Consider the following 22,522-nt stretch of genomic DNA (forward strand, 5'->3'; position numbering starts at 1 on the left):
CCAAAGGAGTTAAAAAACTCAAGAGCACAGCAAAGCCTGCAGATGAAGATTCCTAAGGTCTTTCCTCACAACTGTCCAGACTGGGCTGTAACAAGACGTGAGGGAGAAGCCACGGTACAGCCAGACAGAGAGGACTAAGCACTAAGAAGGGAATGGGCACTGCTATCACTGAGTTTACAGAGCAACCAGGAGACGGAGGCCTGATTACTTGGGTTAAAAGATGTCCTGAAGAGGCAAAACTCTGCCACCGTAAAGAGATCCGTTAGTGCAAGAGAGAGAGAGGCTGGAGTGGAGGGTGTGGAGGAGTTTCGGGGCACTCCAAGTGTTCTCTGTGACTCACGTGTGTGTGTACTGTCACACCTTTATCGCAGCGACACTATTGTATCAGGACTGTTCACCAATCCTAACTCATACACTGCAACAGCTGGGGGTGGGGGCCAGGTGGGAACTGCATACACCTTTTCCTTAGCTTTGCTGTGAACTGGAAACTTAAAAGATTTTATGTGTATGACACATGCATGCAGTACCCTCAGAAGCCAGAAGAGGACATTATGCCCCCTAGTACAGTAGTTATAGATGGTTGTAAATTGCCATGTGGTTGCTAAGACTTGAACTCAGGACCTCTGGAAGAGCAGCCATGCTCCTTACAGCTGAGCCATCTCTCCAGCTCCAGCTTCTTTTATTATTACTATTATTTATTTTATTTATTTACATCCCAAATGTTGCTCCCATTCAAGTCCCCCTTACAGAGTTCTTCCCCCCATCTACCCTCCCCTTTGCCTCTGAGAGGGTGTCCCCCTCCCTGGGGCATCAAGTCTCTACAGGATTACAGCCTCAGCTTCTTAAAAATAAATTCTATTTAAAAGGAAAAGTTGGGCTGGAGATATGGCTCAGTGGTTAAGAACACTGACTGCTCTTCCAGAGGTCCTGAGTTCAAATCCCAGCAACCACATGGTGGCTCACAACCATCTGTAATGGGATCTGATGCCCTCTTCTGGTGTGTCCGAAGACAACTACAGTGTACTCATATACACAAAAATAAAATTTTTTGTTTTAAGGAAAAGTTAATGAACTTTGCACAAAGAAAACTTATGCCCAAGTGGAGTGAAATCTGTAAAACGTTTTAGGAGAAGTCACAATGGTTTGTACAGATTCTTTCATCCCAGCTTCTGCTGAGAAGGAGATCAACATTATATTGTCACAGTAAGGTAGCTCTATGGGTTAAAGCATTTGCTGGACAAGCCTGATGACCTAGGTTCAAGTCCTAGAACCTACAGTACAAGGAGAGAACTGACTCCCAAAAGTTACCTTCTGATTTCCACATGCATGCCATAGCATGTGTGCATCTTCACTTATACACACCTTAGACACACACACACCCCAATAATTAAAATAAAAAATTAAATATTATACTGTTACCAAAACTGAACAATAATACTTCAAAAATCTATATATTCTTATATAAATATAAAAATACCAATATACCTTATCATGAACAGATACAAAAACATTAAAAAAAAGGCTTAATAACATAAATATAACAACCTATTACAAGAATTCTATACCATGCTCAAGCAGGACTTACCAAGAAATACAAGGTTGGTTTAACATTTTTTAAGTCAGTCCAACTAGGCAATTTCTCAAACGGAATCTTCCTATCGTGAGTCTCTAGATTCTAAGAAACTGACAATTAAAGCTAGCCAAGGCACCATGTGTCTCCATTTGCTTACATCTTCCATTTATGTTGGTAATCATAACCCAGAGTGTTCTGCGGGCCTTGCCAGGAAGTGTCTCAACTACTGACTGATGTAATCAATCCAAGACACTATGGGCGGCATCATCCCTAGGCGAGTGGTCCTGAACTGTATTAAAAAGCTAGCTAAGCACGAGCCTGTAAGCAAGGCAGCAAGCAGCATTCATCCATGATTTCTGCTTCAGGTTCCTGCACTGACTTCCCTCAAGAATGGTCAGTGACCTGTGAGCTGAAGAAAACCCTTTCCTCCCGAGTTCCTGTTGATCATGGTATTTGTTCCAGGAAGAGATGAAACTAGAACATAAAATGTTCGTGGTCCAAGTGACTCAACGTTATTAGGATGCTGATTCTTTCCAGATCCATCTACGGATTCAAAATCCTAGGAGGTGTTTGCTGCAAAATATAACAAATATTTCTAAAATTCACATAGAAATGCAAAAAACTAGAATAGCCAAAAATTCAAACAGTAAAATTTTAAGGATAAAAGTTAGTGAATAAAGAGGGGAAGTGGGCTACAAGGGGTGGTTTCCTGGGCACACACTGTGATCAAACTCAACTCATGGCTTTGAAAACTGAAAAATGATGTCATTCAGTCTCAAGTCCAACCTTTTGAATTCGCCATGTCAGCATCCCATTCTACAGGCAGAAAAATGCAGACTCGAGGGACCAGGTGGCTTAAACTGCATTCTTCTCCTCTGGGTGCTTAAGTGTTTGGTCACACTGCCAGACATGCTTTAGGATATCCCTCTCATCCAGACAGTGGGTCGAGTGCTGACCGCGTCTACCATTTTCTCATTCTATCCTTGTCTCCTGAGAATGAAGAAATGTCTTGTAGGTCCTCTGTCTACACCATCACCTGTACCCATCATACTACTGGACACAGTTTACCACCTCTCCTCTTGCATTGTCGCTCCCCACCACTGTGTGTGTGGTGTGTATATGCATGTGTGTATGTGTGGTGTGTGTGTTGTGTGTGTGTGTGTGGTGTATGTGTATGTGTGGTGTATGTATGTGTGTGTATGTGGTGTGTGTGTGCATGTGTGGTGTGTGTATGTGTGTGTGGTGTGTGTGTGCATGTGTGGTGTGTGTATGTGTGTGTGGTGTGTGTGTGTGTGGTGTATGTGTATATGTGGTGTATGTATGTGTGTGTATGTGTATGTGTGGTGTATGTGTGTGTGTGTGGTGTGTGTGCATGTATGGTGTATGTGTGGTGTGTGTATGTGGTATGTGTGTATGTGTGTGCGTGTGCGTGCGTGCGTGTGAGAGAGAGAGAGAGAGATGTGAGGGAAAGCATGTACCACAGCATACTCATGAAGGTCAGAGGACAGTTCCATGGAGCTGGTTCTCTTCATCACCTTTATGTGGGTTCTGGGGATCAAACTTGTCACCTGGTGCAGCAAAAGACCTTACTCTCTGTGCCACCTTAAAGGCCCCTCACAGCTACTTTACAGATAAGGAAATGAAGACAGCAAGAGGAAAAGGCACAGCTAGAGACCAGCAGAGCTGGATTCCTCCAGCAGATCTCACCAGCAGGGCTGCCTGAAATCAAGCTGCTCCTCCTGAAGTCAGAGCCCAGACAGAGACTCCCTCCCTGCTGTCTCTATCAGCAGCAGGAGCCAATCCGTGGGCAGAAAATCGGCTGCTCAGTGTGAGGCCTGGGTTCTGGGTTGTGAGGCCCAGGCTCTGGGTTGTGAGGCCCGGGTTCAGGGTTGTGAGGGGCTGCTGTTCAGTGTTGGGTTATTAACTCACTTAAAAGGAAATGTGGTTTCTAACCAGTACTCATGCCATACCCATGCTCAAGAAAAAGAGAAAAAAATGAGTCTCAAAGTCCCAAAGTGCATTCATTCTCATGTGCTGCTGGCCAGGTCTAGAGCCAGACCTGACTTCTGTCTCCACCATGCCTCAGCTGAGGAGAACCCTTTCTACTGTGTTTCCAGTGTGACAAAAGTCACTAGACGGGACAATCACTGAAGACCAAAGAACAAATCACAAGTGTAAACAGAGCAACAGCAGAAGACAGGCCCTTGGTGCTTGTTGGCGCCCCCTCTGATGAGCCCTGTGCTCAGAGTCATCTCCCTGGAGGACAAGTGGCTACCCTGCCACCTCATTCTACAGTTTGAACAGAGGGGGACAGTACTGCACGGACAAAGGGCAGGAGGGGGACTCATTACAGTAGTCTCACCCTAAATACAGTCAGCAAACAGCACTGGGCACCACTCTAGGTCCCAGGAGATGGGGAAGAGCCCTGCATGAGCCACATCCTGAGGTTACAATCAGGAAGGAGGCAGACTTGGAGCAGCAGACTAGTTAAATGAATACTAGTAGGCAAAGGTGTCTAACAAGGAGTGGGTTAAAGGAAGCCATAGAACCCTGAAACTCTAACTGCACCCCATCTCCTGAGGCATCAGGACACTCCAGGTAAAAGGGGAGGCCCGCAGGAAAGGGAAGTGGGAGGGAACATGAGGGAGTGATGGAGTGGTAGGCTAGCTATTACAGAGTCCATGGAATGCTGAGGGACTAGGGCCTGTCTCCTGAGCAGGAAGAGGAAGGAGGGAAGGCTCTAGGCAGGCCAGGAAGATGGCCAGAGAAACATGTCTCTGGCTCCAAAGGAAAAATGGGAGCCAGGGCTGATGAGGGCTCTGCCATCCATGAAAGGAGAAGTGGCTGCAGCTTCCCCGGGTAATGTAGAGGGGGATGGTCTGTGCACACTGCCCAGAACTTGACCTGAGAAAGGGGTTTCAATGATGTCAGTGAAACCTAGCTCTTCACCACAGGCGACTGCCTGCTGGCAGCTCTCCCCCTTCTCCCAGGGCCAAAGAGAATCAAGGACACGCAGGGTTTGTCCCACATCCAACACTGATCTCGGCTCTCCGGAATGTCCATGTCTTCAGAGCAGGCAGCACAGCCAGACAATAGGCCAGAGGGTCAGCTCCTGACCCATACAGCAGTGTCTTCCTGAGTCCAGCGCATCCCTGCTGGGGAACTGTGGGCCTACACTGAGCCCTGAGCTCCTGCAGTCCAGCCAGTGTCCCACAGATGGCAGTCAGGTCTCCAGCTCCACAGGAGGGGAAGTTGAAATCATTCTTTAGACAACGCCCCTTTGCCTCAAACATTTGGTTCTCAAGGCCCCACCTCTTCACTATTCAGAGGCAGTCCTCTCCAAGGCCACAGACAGTGAAGCAGGAAAATGGTGAGCCTCTATTCAGACCTCCCTGCCTGGCTGGCCTAATGCCTGGCACCCAGGGAAGATGGCTGTACACTCTGGGTGTCACCCTCCTTTTTTACAGGACAAACTCAAACTTTTTTCTGGTTGTGGTTTCTTCCACAGTGCAGCCATCACCCCACATGCAGTTACCAGAGCTTGTCCAATTACAAAACTGCGTTTCCCCACCCGCATTTCTACTTCTTCATTCTCTGGAGTCATCCATGCTACCTGATCCTCTGTCCTTTTACCCTCTCCCCAAGGCAAACACTGCTGAATCCTGAGCTGTCCTAGGGTCATCCTACTCCAGGATCTGTATCCATTCCCTTCCAGGCCCTGGTGCTGTTCTCTGCTTTCCCTCACAGCAGCTGGAGAGCGGCCCCTCACCAGACTTCCCACTCTCCAGATCTACAACCCTGCAGAAGCCCCTAACCATCCTCAAGGCTCCACCACTCTGCTATCCAAGTGCTGTGTCCTCCAGGGTGCTGCTCCTGCACAGGCTCTGCTGGATAATCCTGCACTGAAGACCTCCATCCACAATATACAGAGCCAGCCCAGACTCAGCAGCAGCAGTGACCACACACTAAGTGCCTGTGTACCTGCTGTAAGTTAAAAACAAAACAAAACAAAATCACATCCCCCATATCATGCACAAGGAAACAGACATAACAAGAGTAAGCAGTGGTCCAGCATCTTAGCAGGGATGAGAGCAACCATGCCCACCACAGTTCTAACAGATGTTATATATGGTTACTAAGCAGTTGCTCAACTCTGATAGGGAGAGCAGAGATCCTCCGTGCTGTCGCTTGGTGCTTCTGAGGAACTGTGGAAGCCTCAGTTCTGTGGGCTGGGATGTAAGTGTGATAGACTTGGTAGGGAATAATACTGTAGACACAAAATGCTACGCCGAAACAGGCCAGGCTAAGCAGGCTGCAGCCACCAGAACCCCTCAGACAGACCCCTTCATGGTGTAGCATCGCCCAATCCCTAGCAGGCAGGAATCCAACCAGAGTCTGCTCCCCAGTTCATCCGGGTGGCAACAGCACCCTAACTAAGCAGTTATGCTACAAAATTACATGTACGTTAAGTTACCAACTCTTTATAAACTGGTTACTTATTAAGAGTTAGCAGGGACCAACACTATGCTTGTGACTTCCACATTCCTTACACTCTGCCAATTCCCGAGTCCTAGGGTGAGGCCTTATGGTTACCCCAACAGAGAAGAGCACAAGTTACAATGCTACCCTGCAGCCCCAGTAATGGGAGCCATTTAAATTCAAATCTCCTAAAGGCTGAGCTTATCAGACAGAACCCTTCTTTGGGGAAGGTGGCCACTGAGCAGCCAGGAGACACTGCTCCTGAGATGGCCTAAGCCAGTCAGAAAACACAGTGCCAAGATGCTTCCCCTCACTGGGTACTGGTCTTTCTCCATTCAGTTAGGGCAGATCCCCTGAGTAGCTGCTGCTCCAGGCACTGGGATTACACCAGGGCCCCTGGAGTACGGGATCTCCAGAACCAGCTGCCTGTGGCCACTTTCTTCTGAAGACTTTAGAGGTAAAGAAAAGAAGGAAGGCCCTCAGAGATGTGTGAGGAGGAGGAGGAGGAGGAGGAAGAGGAGGAGGAGGAAGAGGAAGAGGAAGAGGAAGAGGAAGAGGAAGAGGGAGAGACAACTGAAAGGAAGGAAATGCTACAAACAGAATCATGAAGTGGGAAACCTGAACGGGCACTCCTCTGGCTAGTGGTAATAATGGCATTGTTATTTTAAAGCACCCAGCTCCCTCCACCCTGTGTACATGCACATTCGTGTGTGTGTGTGTGTGTGTGTGTGTGTGTGTGTGTGTGTGTGTGTGTGTGCGCGCGCCAGGACAATGCAGGAAAAGTAACTAGTATTGTTCAGAATGAAAAACTGCCATTGTCGGGGGCTGGAGAGATGGCTCAGTGGTTAAGAGCACCCGACTGCTCTTCCAGAGGTCATGAGTTCAATTCCCAGCAACCACATGGTGGCTCACAACCATCTGTAAAAGAGATCCGATGCCCTCTTCTGGTGTATCTGAAGACAGCTACAGTGTACTTATATATAATAAATGAATAAATCTTAAAAAAAAAAACCTGCCATTGTCAAATAAAGTACAAGAAAATCAAGATCATTAAGAAACATCAGGATTAGGTCAGATGAGAGGTAGGAAGACGGAATCAGCCTCTAGGACAGGACAATGACATGTAAGGAATGCACTCAGCCCGGAGGGGATTATGCCACCATTCTTCATTCTCAGACTGGACCAGAAGAACCAAGGAACTGCTGGGGTCATGTTCCGGGGTCTGCAGAGTGGCATGGCTTAGCTGGTGGGTGGGGGTCCTTTGGCTCAGTGCAGGTCATCTGCAGCTGTCCTCACTGGTGCCTAGTGAGACTGAGTGAGGCGGGAGCTGGTATGTCTGTGGAGAGTGGAAGTGTCAAGGGGCCTAGAGGAAGCTAGTGGAAGGTTGCCAAGCCTCTTGCCACCTCAGTCAGCATCCGTACAACTGCTCGTGCTCATGATCACAAACAAAACCCAGGCAGAAGTGGCGCCTACGCCAAGGCCTGGCAGAGGCCCTGAGGGAACAGCTACACTACACAATGGCATCCCAGAGTCAGCATCTAAATCGCACGCATTGGCATCCAACAGCATCTCACCAAAGAGACCCACAGCCCCGGCAAGGCCTGACACGACGCTAAGCACCTTATTGGGCCAAAAAAGCATGAAGCAGTCAATACCAGTGCAGTCATGTTAAAAGGTTTCAGGGCCAATGCTGACATCACCGGTCAGCCAAGGACAGGACACTTATGCAGCAAAGGAATGTAAGCAAAACTGATAGAAACATACGGGAAGTATAAACCCACAAACTCATCACAAGGGACTGCTTACCAAGAACAAACACACACACAAACCATCATCGCTGTCATCATCATCACTGTCATATACACATACATACATGCATACATGCATACACACATATACACATGTATGTATATATACACACACTCATACATGCGTACATACACACACATACATATACATGCATACACACACATGCATGCATACATGCATAAACACATACATACATTCACATACATACACATCATACATGCATGCATGCACAGGCATATGCATATACACGCACACATGCATACAACAATGCCAGCTGCAAGGGTATAAACCCAGCTCCCATCACTGGACAATTAGCTCCTGCACTCACACCACTGTCTGTAAGTAGACTTAGCCCATGGGAAGCTGAGAGTTAAATGACATTGCACAGGTAGTCTTTGACCACAATGCCCAGCATGAACCCTGGCCTCTGTACCATGTATTCTTCATACACTTCCCATGTTTAAATGAGTTTCCACGGGTGATGTTCACCATCCACAGCCTATGAATGAGGAAACACAAACCTGAAGAGGAGAAATACCAAAATCCCAATGACCAAAGTCTTAGAATCACACAGACTCTCACAGGCAGCACCAAGCTGTCCTAGTAATTCTCACTTCCCAGTGTTCAACCGTGTGTATCTGCCTCACTGAACGGGGGTGATGTGTGAGTAGAGTAGAATACTGTGGGAAGGGCAGGCCTGGACTCTAAAGCCAGGCCACAGCCATTATGGCCTCTATCTTGCTTCTTTAGATAGCCACTAGAGCACAGCACAAGAGCACTAACATACCATGTGGGCCTTTGAGTAGCTTTATGGAAGCTTCTATATGACATCAGCCAGGACTATCCTACCAGGTGCTCAGGTGGAAACCATGGTGGAGGTAGGTCTCCAGACCTCCGGTAAGCCCCTGCACCGTGACCACCTATCCCAGTAGCTCTTGGATCCCAGTCTGCCCGGTGGCTTGTCACCCAGCAACAGAGAACTGATGTGGCACATCACAGCACTTCCTTTCTTTAGCACACAAAGGAAGTAAGGGACACAGGTGTCTCAGAAGGTAGTTGAAAGAAGCCAGTGCAACCCCCGCCCAAGATGCCTGTCCCAGAATCCATACTCACTTCATACCACCCAACATCACCCCACAACATCCGCAAGCCCGCATACAGGCGATGGGCCACTGAGCATCAGATGTGCAGGGCAGGGACACAGAGGCAAGGGCCTGAGTGGGTGGAGCTCTGAGCACCACTCACTACTGGGAACTCCTTTCCTAGCAGCACCAGAAACTCAGACACACACGGCTGAGTTCTGCATGGAGCTTCAGGTCTCTCCTATCCCCTACTTCCGTCAAAGTCTCCATGACACATCTGTGTACGTGTAAATCTCACTGCCTAGAACACTGTTCTAGAAGGACCCCTGGATACCATCCAACAATGTCTGAATCTCTCCGTAGCTGCAGCTAGACGGAAGACCTCGAGAAATTCAGGGTCAAGAAAGCTGCTGAGCCTTCTTAGGCCATGTTCCAGCTCCACACTCCTAAGGACAATGTCCGCAGATGACATGACAATAACTATGGGAGGAAGGCATGGGGAACGAGGTCAGCTACTGACACAATGGACAACAAGGAAAGTCAGCTGATATCTCCTCCCAAGGAACGCCCAGAAGCTCAGACAGCAATGCTCTACTAGAGAAGGTTCAACAACTACTTTCTGGACATGGGCTCCCTGAAACCATGTTCACATCTACATCAGCAAAGGCAGAGGCCACGTGCCCTGCAGGAGTAGGCAGACAGACGGGCCTCAGTCAAGTTCTGGCTGCACAGTCTGCAGTCACAATGATTCCTTTTATCTATATAGAGCTGAACTCAAGAGTAATCTGAATCAATGACCAGGAGAGCACGCCGTGAATGGCCTTGAGGTTTCACAAAGCCACTTCCATTGGTTTTAGAGTGTGCTGCTGGGGTTCTGAGCTTCGGCTCTAGACCATTCACTCAAAGCACATCAGAGAGCCCACTCTAGCCATGCGGCTGGAGCCTCCAGCAAGGGCGTCCAGGCAATTGGACTTCGTCTATTTGTTTTCATTCTACACACAGCCGGGCCTGGAAGGCCTGGTCCACAGAGCTGCTCCCCTGCTAGCAGTCCAGCCTATTCACCTCTCACACACTAGCCTCTGCTTCCTGGGAAGTCTCACCTACATCACACAACTGCCTTATTTATGCCCTTCCCACTCCAGGATGGTCTTACCACAACACAGCAGGCATCCACAAAAGGAAAAATTTCAGTTTTTAGTCTGCTAACAATAACAGCAGCAGCAAAGGGGGGCAGCTCCCAGGTCCTTCCAACCATAGTTTGACAATAAAAAATGGCCTCCATTTGGGAGTAGCTTGTCATAGGCTCTAGCAGTTCAAGCCTGGGCTGCACTAAATAACTCACAGCAGTTGGCTCTGGCTCTTCACTCTGATAGTCATCACCTTCGTACCAACTGGGTTCCAGGCCCAACCAACCCAGAGGTGCAGATTCATCAGGCCCAGTGGTGCATGGGAACCCCATGCTTTGACAGCTGTCCTAGTGACTGAGACTTAGACCTCCAAGATAAAATTTTAAAGGAAAACACATGCACTTTAATATCTGGGCACAACCTTAAGATGTCACCTGGCAAGGCTCCCTCCATGCGACAGTACCCCAGAGCCCTTGTTGATGAGTCGATGGAGTGGTAGACACCCTGCTGCCCTGATCTGCCTCCCAGTCATACCAGGACAGTGAGGGCCACCTGACAGACCAAGTCATCACCCTGACATTCAGGCTGCAGAAGAAGGCCCCAGACATCTGAAGGGCTCCAGATCAGCTGCCAGGAATGGTAGCACATACCTGAAATCCCAGCACTCAGGAGGCAAACGCAGGGTGGCCAGGGGTTCAAGGTCATCCTTGGCTACACAGGAAGTTCAAGGGTAGCCTGAGATATGTTAAGACCATAATACCACATCACAAAAAACTGAGTGAAAAAAAAGAAAGAGAGATCTAGAGAGAAACTCAGCTGAGAATGAAGGCAGCCATCATATGACTGCAGCCAGCAAAGCTCCCAGAGGCAGAAACCGGTTAACTAGAAACAGTGAACAGTTCCACATTGGGATGAACAGGAAAAGGTGGCATCCCCATGAAAAGCACGCATAGCTAAGTGTCAGTGTATGAAATCTGTGGTTGGCCGCAGCATTTTGGCTCCACTGAAAGCTGCAATCACTGTATGCGCTCTCCACACTGCTACTGCTGGCCCTCCAGGCTGTCTCCATATCAGCAGCTCACACAAGGCCAGGCACATCAGCAGTGTCTGCTCATCCTGACCCCTTGGCCATAGATGATTGTGCACTGGCCACGTGACTAAACTGGGCTAGAGAAGGAACTGTGCTGTCAGTGTGGGAAGCTGTAAATGTGGATCCTTTGGGGAGGTCACTTGAGGTCACACATGCAGACAGAAGAGAGAGGAAGACAGGAAGTAGAAGATAATGGTAGGGACACTCACACCCAGTAGCTTCCTGTGTGTGGAGACACTGTGGAAAGGTTCTTGTCTCTGCTTGCTTTCTGAAATGAATTTGTGTTACTTGCTAGCAAAGAAAAGGAACTCTGGGTAAAATGACTAAAGCTCTTTACCAACTAGAGGATGTCATTCATCCTCTCCATTTCTGAAGACCCAAATTGACTCTTTCCCTTTATCACTTCTAAAAATGCACATATGCTTTTAATATAAACATGTGAGGTTTGCTGTGGCAACTAGTTTCAAAAACAGAAGCAAGGCAGCCACCAGGATGTGACATCAGCACAGAGAAAGTTCCAGACCAAACAGCCTTCATTTGCCTGGGACAGGGAGGCAGGCTGCACAGAACAGACTGGGCCAGATGGGCTTTTCTCAGCAGAACCCAAAACCCAGCTCAAAACAGGCACACATATCTGCGATGCTTCAGCAGATCACCCTCCCCAGCCCTAGCCCCAATGACATTACATAATGGTACAGACCTCTGGCTGGATGGCTTTGAACACGGGGATGTCCATCAATGTGATCTGACTCTAAAAGAGAATAGGGATACTGGGTTAGAGGCTTTCAAACTGATACTTGAAAAACAGAAGTCTTCAGTATTCATGGGGTACCACGTGACGGCTGAACAACCATGTACAATGGGTAGCATTTAAATCGGTTTGATATATCTGTCTTCTTGGAGCTATCGTCATTTCTTCATGATAAAACACTTAAAATCCTCCAAGCTCTCTGCAGCCAGAGTTCACCCTCTGCACAACCACAGGCTGGGACTTCTTTCTCCATGGATCAGTCCCTCCCTACCCCATCCCTCTTCCCAGACTCCCTCACTTCAAGAAGCCACCTCTCCATATATGCAACATACAAGAGAGATCATGTGGCACATGTCTGAGCCTGGCTTGCTTCACCTAACAGAATACTTTCTGGTTCTACCTGTGTTGTCTCAAATGACAAGATTTCATTCTTTTTTATGGTTGAATAATAAACCACTCTGTGTGTGTGTGTGTGTGTGTGTGTGTGTGTGTGTGTGTGTGTGTGTGTGTGTGTGTATGGTTTACCCGCTGCGTTTGTCTCTATGTCTCAGCATTGCAGACATGGCTTCTATATGCAGAAGTATAGAAGTATAGACTGGCTGGCTTTGGAGATACAGCCAGTGCTGGGCTGCTGCAGCACAGAGCAGTTCTCTGGGTTTCTGAGAAACAACTTCACTGTTTCCTGTAACAGTTACACTAACGTGCATGCCCAGCCACCGCACACACAGGTGTTCTTTTCTCTGCATCTTCATCAGTGGGTGCCGCCCTCAACTCTGTGGTAGCAGCCAATTTCCTGGAGTTAATGAGCTCTCCTGGATTTGAGCTGCCTTTTTCTGGTAACTTCTGGGCAACCTTCCACATTCCATAGCCTTCTGCATGCCTTCTCTGGGCAAGCCCACCAGGTGACTACTCAGTCGTGAATCCCATCATCTCTGTTTATTTTGGTTTCATTTGTGCTTTTTGCTAGTGAGTTTTCTGAATGTATGGTTTGCAAGTGTTTTCTCTCATCCTGGGGGCATTCCTTCACCTTGCTGACTGCTTTCCTTTGCTGGGCGAGTCTGTGTTTGACGTAACCCTGTTAGTCCATTACTGCTCTCATATGGTTTTCAACCCTCCCAATGCTGTGACTCTTCAATGAAGTCCTCATGCTGTTACCTCAACCATAAAATTATTTTCGCTGCTACATCATAACCGTAACTTTGCTACTGATGTAATCTGTAACGTAAGTATCTTACATGAAGGATAACTGATGTGCAACCCTTATGCAGGCTGTGACCCACAGGTTGAGAAGCACTGCCCTGAAGCATAGCTGGTCATGCCAGCACCCGAATGCATTCTTCAGTCACCTTCAGTTTCAGGTCACCTTACGATGTTCAGAATTGCTTTTTTAAAAAAGATTTATTTATTATATATAAACACACTGTAGCTGTCTTCAGACACACCAGAAGAGGGCTTCGGATCCCATTACAGATGGTTGTGAGCCACCATGTGGTTACTGGGAATTGAACTCAGGACCTCTGGAAGAGCAGTCAGTGCTCTTAACGGCTGAGCCGTCTCTCCAGTCCCAGAGTGACTTTTTATTACTGATGAGAGACAGGATAGATTTCTGTGCTGCCCACCCTACCACATACCTCCTTATAACTCTCTGACCATGCCCTTCCCTTTGAGTACATGATGAACTTACGCCGCAGAACTGATCAGAGTCGTTTGGAAGGTGAGGCAGGGAGTAAGAGGAACATTTTAGTTTGGAGATATTTATGCTATTTGGGTTTCTGTTTCAACTATGAATTATTTTTCTAATTTTAAAAACTTCTAGATACAATTTTTAAAATTTGCAAGATAGAGACACTACTATTCAAATTTTTTTTTCTTTTCTATTTTTCAGAGCTGGGGACCGAACCCAGGGCCTTGCGATTGCTAGGCAAGCGCTCTACCACTGAGCTAAATCCCCAACCCCACTATTCAAATTTAAACAAAATTTGACTTCTCTTCTGAAGTCTCTACCTCCAGACTTGCATGGCAGAGAACTACTGTAGATGTGTCTAGGGACACGCCTGAGACCCTGAGCTGCTTCTCACCACTGGCCCTCGGTGAAATCAGAGCAGAAGCTATGAGGCAGCTCTAGGAACTCGCAGGCAGTGTGGCATGGCCACCCCATCTCTACTGCCTCTTGCACAAACTGAAAAGCAAAGACAGGGTCCTCTCACAACAGCACACAGGCTGCTGGGATCAAAAGCAGATGCTCATTTGGGGACCAGGGCCAAGGTCACTTCGTGACATACCCATATGGGAGCCAGGTGCCTCTGAGACAGGGAAGAGGGCCATGGACCTTTGTGACACTTGGTCTACTCAACCTACCCAGTGGAATCCACTCAGAGCCTGCAGTCCACATGGTAGAAATTCAAAATAAGAGATGCAGAATGTCTGATGTGACAATACATTGTGTGTGCATGCATGTAGTGAGGGGGTAATGACAAATATAGCTAATGCAGATACACAGAAAGACTCGTGTACTAGCACATGCATGTACAGCCCAAACGCCTGGACATAAGGCCAACTGTTTTGGCTGAACATTCACATGCCAAAGTTGCTCTAGAGAGAAGGAAACAGAGACTGTTATACTGAGCCACCAAAAAGTCTTATACCAAGAAAACACTGGAGAAAAACAGCAACATGTTAGCTGTGACCAAAGGCAGGGCATATGCATAGAGCTATAGCCAGTTCCTGGCACAATTTAAAGGTGTTCTGAAGTTACTGGGTTGCTGAAAAGCACAGAACAACTGACCACAGCATAGCATCCTGAGAATCGAACAGGAGGGAAATGAGCAGGACAGGACAGTAAGCAGCGCAGCCTGTCCCTCCCAAGACACAGAGGGGAAACACTGCCACTAATGGTACCAAGAACAACGAGGTACCTGACAGAATCCCAGTTCCTGGGCTTTCCCCATGGTGGCTAGGGTTGTGTGGCATCTGCATACCTTGGGCCCTTGTGATGGTTTGTATATGCTCGGCCCAGGGAGTGGCAGGATTAGAAGTTGCGGCCTTGTTGGAGTAGGCGTGTCACTGTGGGTGTGGGCTTAAGACCCTCATCCTAGCTACCTGGAAGCCAGTCTTTTAGCAGCCTTCAGATGAAGAGTAGAACTCTCAGCTCCTCCTGCACCATGCCTGCCTGGATCCTGCCATGCTCCTGCCTTGATGATAATGGACTGAGCCTCTGAAACTGTAAGCCAGCCCCAGCGAAATGTTGTCCTTCTAAGAGTTGCCTTGGTCATGGTGTCTGTTCACAGAGGTAAAACCCTAACTAAGATAGGTCAGTCCTCATGATGTAGGGAGAGTGGCTAGTGAGTACTGTAGGCCCACAGATCACAGAGCTCCATCCTGGGCAGTGCAGACAACTGCCAGCTTTTCTGTTATATATGCACCGGGATTATTAGCCATGTGCTACCACACTTGGCTCAATTGTTCCACACAGGGAACAGAAAGACCCTTTGAAAACAGGAGATTTGAAGTCAAGAGCTTAGGGAACATTGAAAACCTCCCCTGTGCTTTTGTCGAGTGAGGACCAGCAGAGTATGTGCAATGACCACTCAGGAGAAGACCCAAGTCAGGCCGATGGGAAAATAAGATGTTCTCTCCTCCAGCCATTTGCTTGCAGGTCTACTACAGAATGTCCAGGCAATGACCACATACCAGCCATGTCTCTTTGAATGGTCTGTTCCACATCCTGAAGCCAGCTCAGGCTGTCAGACTGAAACTGTGCTCAGATGGTCTCCTCAGGCACATCAGTGGATGTGGACACAGGCTGATGGGTAAAACGATTGCTGTTCAAGCACAAGGACCTACGTGTGGATGCCCAGCATGCTCATAAAGTGCTGGCCATGGCAGGCAGTATGTGTTTTTAATCTCAGTGCTGGGAGGCAGGGACGAGGACTCCTGGCCAGCAGACTAGCCTAGTGTGTGAGCCCCAGGCCAATGAGAGACCCTGTCTCAAAACATAAGATGGAGAGCCATAGGGAAGGACACCTACGGCACTGACCTCTGGCCTCTATACCCATGCACACCAAGTGCACATGTACACACAAAGAAGAAAACAAAACAATAACAACAAAAATATTAACAGAGCTGATCCCAAGATGGGGCCTGTTAGTTCCTAACACAGAGAACCTGTGTTTCAGAGACCTGATCCAGTTCTACCTCTCTACTCTGACTAGAATGGATGCAAAGTCCAGGACAAGCCTCTAATAAGACAAATTCCCAAGAAAAGCTCACCAAGTCGCCAACCCCACAATCCTTTACTACCAAACTTGTTCAAAGGCTGCTGCTGAGCAATCCTTCCCCAGTGGTGAGGACTCCAGAGTTGGCAGTTATAGCCAAGGAGCTAGGGGCCTGCAAGGTGAGGCCAGGGGCCATTCCCCACTTGTTTCCAGGCACCAATTCACCCAGTAGAGGACCTGAAGAGGAAGCATTCATCAGAACTCAGGTCAACTGGCCACACCTGCTGTGCTTTGTCTCATCCTCAGAGCCACTCAACACTGAGCCAGGCTCTGAAGAGAAATAGCCAGTAATCACACACTACATGACACTACTGCTGGGATGAATGTTACAGTCTGGATGGGACCTATCAGAGCACCGTACACCCCCACACCCCCAAGAAAAAGTGGTATGACATGGGAACTAACTGGTTAGCCAAAAAGAAAAAAATTTTAATGAATATACAGATTCCTAACAGCACCACACTAAAGCTGTCTCATGACCATAATAAGCAAACAAAAGCTGCTGGGTACTACTTACTGTACAGTTGAACCCAACTGATGGCTGCCATTAGATGCTTCTAGCACTCACAGAACACTAAGCAGTCAATTCCGATAGTACCCCTGAGTTAAGAGCTCACAGGAGCCAAGGGAGGTCACCACTGAAGCAATGGTAGTCATGGCCAGAGCCACAGCCACAGTCACAGCCACAGCCACAAGATCTATGACCAGAGCTACTGGAGCCACAACCCAAGCCATAGGAGACACAGGAGGTCAGAACCACAGTCACACAAACCCCAAACTACAGCCACTGAAGCTGTAATTAGAACCATGGTGAACACAGCCATGGGCGGTCTTGACCATGGAAGTTACAACTAACAGCAATGAGGACCCTCCCTTCCCTAACATTAAATTCAGAGCAAAACGACTGAGTTCAGGAAACACAACCTGACGCACAGAGCATGACGCTGCTACTATTCCCATCCTGCTAAACAGTGCGCTCCCCTCAGCCTTGGGTCACGTCCTAGGTTTACACATTATCTCCTAGAGAGAGAATGATCGCATCACTGACAGGACCCTGAGAGATGCAGGAGAAGCACAGTCATGCAGAACTTTCACAGAGACCGAGGTGACAACACAACAGAGACACATACATGTTGTTGTAAAAATATAAAAATAAAAAAGGTTTAGTTGTCTTTTTCCCCTGCTAGGTCCGCACTGCGGTGCCCCAAGATATCTGCTAGGTATCTTGGCGGAAACACATCCCAGCCGCACACTTCCCTACACTCAAACCCTCACATAAAAGAACACACAACACAATAATCTTAGATCCAGTTGATAAGATATAATTGCCCACTTAAACATACAAAACCCGGTACCATCCATCCCTTAGGAACATTAATAACAACCTGTAAATACACAGAGCAGAATCTTAACATCACCTGCCATCTTGTCCTGCCACGGCTTCTCTCCCCTCTCCCTCCTGTCTCTCCTTTCTCTCTCGTCTCCTCCTCTTCCTTCAAACTTATCTCCCGCCCATCCTTCCTTCTCCTCCAATGACAGGCCTCCTTCTATCCTGTACCTGCCTCTCACCTGTACTTTACAAATTCAATGGGAAGAAGGTTCTGGTGAAGTCACCTGATTCCAGAGTAGGAGACTAGGCAGCAGTCCTTGGGGCAGTGGAATTAGCATCAAAATACAGATAACTTCAGGGCAAACCACAACACATACACAACAGAGACACACACAACAGAGACACACACAACAGAGACACATCCACGACAGAGACAACACACACAACAGAGACACACACACAAGTGTGGCTAGATATTGGACCAAAGGCTATAGCAGCAAAATTTTGAAATATGGATTTGATTTAAAATCATGGTTCTTCAAACATCTGAATGTTACATATACATCTATTAAAAGTAGTGAATGGAGATGGGCAGAGTAGCTCACACCTTTAATTCCAGCACTTGGGAGAGAGGCAGGTGATTTCGAAGCCTGGTCTACAGAGTGAGTTACAGGAAAACCAGGACTATACATTAAGTGCCTGACTTTTAAAAAAATAGAAAAAGTTAAGGTTGGCCAGGGACAACTAATTCCTGCTAATGCTGGATTTCCTCCTGACATTTCTGTCATTCTACTTAGGTTATTTGATCTCTTCACATACTCTGACAAAAGTTTCCTCCACTAAAGCATTTGTGTTCTAATGACTGTTGTGTCCTTCCAGAATGCGGGCTGCAGCTGCTGTCATGTACACAACAGCCACACACTCTGAGGATTCAAATACTGCTGTCATATGCACACACACACACACACACACACACACACACACATGCTGAGGATCCACATGCTCCTGCCATGTGCACGTGCACACACATGGGCACGCAGACACACACACACACATTCTGTAGATCCACATGTTACTGTCATGTCCACATACACGCACACACTGTCATTCTGTGGGTCAACATGCTGCTGTCACGTGCACACATATGCACACACAAACACACATTCTGTGACTCCACGTGCACTTATCATGTGCACACACACACTCTGAGGATCCACATGCTGCTGTCATGTGCGCGCGCACACACACACACACAGACACACACACACACACACACTCTGTGGGTCAACATGCTCTGTCATGTGCACACACACACATACTCTGTGGATCCACATGTTCATGTCATATGTACAGACACACAACATGTACACACATATATTCAAAAGATCCACGTGCTGTGCTTCTATCATGTACACACACACACACAGACACTGAGGATCCACATGCTCATGTCATGTACACACACACACACACACACACACACACACACAGGATTCACATGCTGCTGTCATGTGCGCACACACACACACACACACACACACACATGTACACACACCCCCTGTAACTGTTACGTGGACCCCCACACTTTCATGGACCCTTTCTTTCTGTTATTTAGATCCAGTCTCACTGTGTAGCCCGGCTGTCCTGAAACTTACTATGGAGACCAAGCTGTCCTCCAACTCACAGGGATCTGTCTGCCTCTGCCTCCCGAGAGTAAAGATTTAAAGTGTGCTCCACTCTGCCAGCTCCAGGGAACTTTTTCTAACTCTGTGGCTGGCTTATGTATTAGCAGCATGTAGCAATTATGTCACATGTCATGACATGTCAAAAACATGTCAGTGGTTTTGAGATTTCTCATGTACACTTTTAATTAAAGAGAATTAATTCAACTCTCTTTTTTTTTGTTTTGTTTTTTTTGTTTTTTGTTTTTTTTTTCCGGAGCTGGGGACCGAACCCAGGGCCTTGCGCTTCCTAGGCAAGTGCTCTACCACTGAGCTAAATCCCCAACCCTCAACTCTCTTTTAAAACATGGTTCCTGGAGATTTGAAAATGAACAAACCAAAACAACTGTCTTGGTTAGGGTTTTACTGCTGTGAAGAGACACCATGACCAAGGCAACTCTCAGAAGGACAACATTTAATTGGGACTGGCTTACAGGTTCAGAGATTCAGTCCATTATCATTGAGGCAGGAGCATGGCAGCATCCAGGCAGGCATGGTGCAGGAGGAGCTGAGTTCTACATCTTCATCTGAAGGCCGCTAGCAGAATACTGACTTCCAGGCAGCTAAGACAGGGTATTAAAGCCCATGCCCACAGTGACACACCTACTCCAACAAGGACACACCTTCTAATAATAACACTTCCTGGGCTAAGTATATACAAACCATCATACCAACCAAGTCTGTTTTTGAGGAAACTCCATTTGGGGCTAAACTCCAATCCCAGCTAGAAAATTAGAGTCTTTCTGAGCAAGTCTCCTGTGGCAACCCACCCCGCTTAGCAACAGTCAGTCAAACTACAAGAGAAGGGTCGAGGTACATAGATAACTTAGCCGTCCTGTGTGTCAGGTGTTTTCTCCCCCTGTTGGATTCCTGCAGATTATGTTAAAATATTAACTTGCTGACCAATATGGAAACTGCCCATGTTTGTTGTAACCACAATAAAAAACCCTGAACCCTAGACTGGGGGCTCTCATTTTAACCTGCTGCAATGGTGGGAGTTTAGGTCTAGTTCACAAGCTCCTAGTAAAGACCCTTGTGCGTTTTCTATAGGAATTGGCTCCTTGGTGGTGTTTGGGTACCTGAAACTTGGGCATAACACCCTAATCCTTAACCCCTAGTCCCAACCTCTAACTAAGACCAACCAAAATGAAGAAGGAGAAAGAGGAAGGGGTGGGGAGGAGAGGAGAGGAGAGGAAAAACAAGACATAGCTAGTCTGGGTAATATCTCCTGAGTAACTAGCGGTGCGGCTCTGGTGTAGTTAGCCACAGCACATGCAGAAAGGGAGCTTCCTCTCCAGGTGCTGACTCCTTAGTAGACCAGGATAACAAAGCGGACTGGAAAAACAATGGCACTGGTGTACAAGGCCTTTGGGAAAAGGAAACTGGGAAAAGCTTATGCACCTGTGAAGTCAGGTGCCATCACAGACAGATTAACCCACTGTAGTGGACATCATGGGCGATGGCTTCGAGCTAGCGCTGGCCGGATGATGTACAAAAGAACACTGACCCCTAGGGCTTCAGTCTCTCTATAAGAGCGTCAGCTATGGTTCTATTGATGTGACAAAACACCATGACAAATGAAGGCAACTTATTATTAAAAGCCCACAACAAGGGGCTTGCTTACAGTTTCAGAGGGTTAGTCTATGACTGTAATGTAGGGAATAGGGTAGCAGGCGGGCAGGCGGGCATGACACTGGAACAGTACCTCCACTTACCTCCGCGCTTACAACCTGGTCCTCAGACAACAGGCAGAGAGAGACTGGGGCTGGCATGGGCTTTTGAAACCTCAAAGACCACCTCCAGCAATATGCCTCTTCCAACAGGCCACACTTCCTAATCCTTTATGAACTGGAAACAAAACTTTCAATACATGACCTGGTTTGGTGGGGAGGGGCATTCTTGTTCAAACCACCACATTCTAATTCCACGGGCTTGTAGCCACACAATACAAAATGCATTTAGTTCAACTTCAAAAGTCCCCACAGACTTCCGTGGTTTTAACATTGTTTAAAAGTCCAGAGCCCAAAGTCTCTTCTGAGACTCAAGGCAACCTCTTAACTGTAACCACTGGAAAATCCAAAAGCAGATCACAGACTGCCAACGTACAATGGCATAGCATATACATTACCATTCCGAAAAGAAAGATAGGAAATACTGAACCAAAACGAGACTGAAAACCAGCATAGGAAACTTCAGATTCTACATCTCCATATCAGGTGTCCAAGGCTTAGATGACTTTTGACATCTCTCCACTCCTGTTCCACACTCTGTCTGCCCTCTGCCAGGTAGCCCACAACTCTGGCACCTCCAGCATCCAGCAGGGTCTCTAATGCAATCGAGGCTAAACCTTCACAGCTTCATGCAATGGCCTCTCTGGCCTCCAGGAAGGAACTACTCTGACACATGCCTGGCCTCAGAGGATTCCCCTAACCTGGGAGGAAGATTTCATAACCCCTGGTATCCTTCTTGACTAAATCCAGAACCACAAGGTCAAAGCTGCCAGATCCTTTAGTTTGCCAGGGAGGGAATCTGGCATAAACTCTCACCAGTTGAAGGTTTCCTTCCCTACAAAACTCCTTCTTAGCAGCTGCAGGATCAGCTGAGCGGGTCTTACCCAGAGGTGCTGCCCTTCTAGCCTAGTTAGCTTGGGGCCTTTCTTTAAACTTCTCATCTCCTGAGCACAGGATGTAGCTCCAACATCTCTTTTTCTCCCCAAACTGGACATTTTGTATGTCTTTTTGCCACATTTGCTCCTTTTCGTTGTACATCTGGACAAGTGACCACTAATAACCATGTGACACAGTCAGTACACTAAGCTGTCTTAAAATCTCTGCCAACATTTATCCAAAACTCTTCAATTTTGCACCTGGCAAAATTCTGGACAAGGGCAAAAAGTGGCCACATTCTTTGGCAAAATCAGAAGAAAGGTCTCAGTGCTCTTATCCCCTCTGAAGTCTCTCACATGCCAGGCCTCCACAGCCCACACTGCTGTGCCTCCCATGCTCCCCCAGGATGGTTCACTGAGCCTTCTTATAGCTTTCTAGTCCCAAGTCACAAGGTCTTTCAAATTTCTCCAAAATCAGTATCCTAAGCCAGGCTCCCAGACTTCAGCACAACTGACGCCATGGCAGAAGTATCATTTGGACCTGGGAATCTGCACGTAGACAGCAACCCTACCAAACAAAACCAACAAAATACCAACGATGAAAACAAAAAACAAACAAACAAACAAAAAATCAAGAACAAAGACCTAATCCATCAAAGTCCTGGGAAAGTCCCTGAATGT

At 47.5% G+C, this 22,522-nt stretch overlaps 1 protein-coding gene across 36 annotated transcripts in view; it reads right to left on the minus strand.

Annotated features, from left to right (window-relative positions):
• Positions 1 to 22,522, minus strand: part of Ralgps1 (Ral GEF with PH domain and SH3 binding motif 1) — a 236,831-nt gene that overhangs the window by 174,369 nt on the left and 39,940 nt on the right. For all 36 annotated transcript variants that reach the window (XM_087645656.1, XM_087645638.1, XM_087645637.1 and 33 more), the window contains 1 exon segment: positions 11,861 to 11,911. In XM_087645656.1, coding sequence (XP_087501782.1) covers positions 11,861 to 11,911 — 51 coding nt within the window.

The sequence above is a fragment of the Rattus norvegicus genome, chromosome 3, assembly GCF_021556685.1.
Source record: "Rattus norvegicus strain SHRSP/BbbUtx chromosome 3, alternate assembly SHRSP_T2T, whole genome shotgun sequence".
Lineage (NCBI taxonomy): Eukaryota > Metazoa > Chordata > Mammalia > Rodentia > Muridae > Rattus > Rattus norvegicus.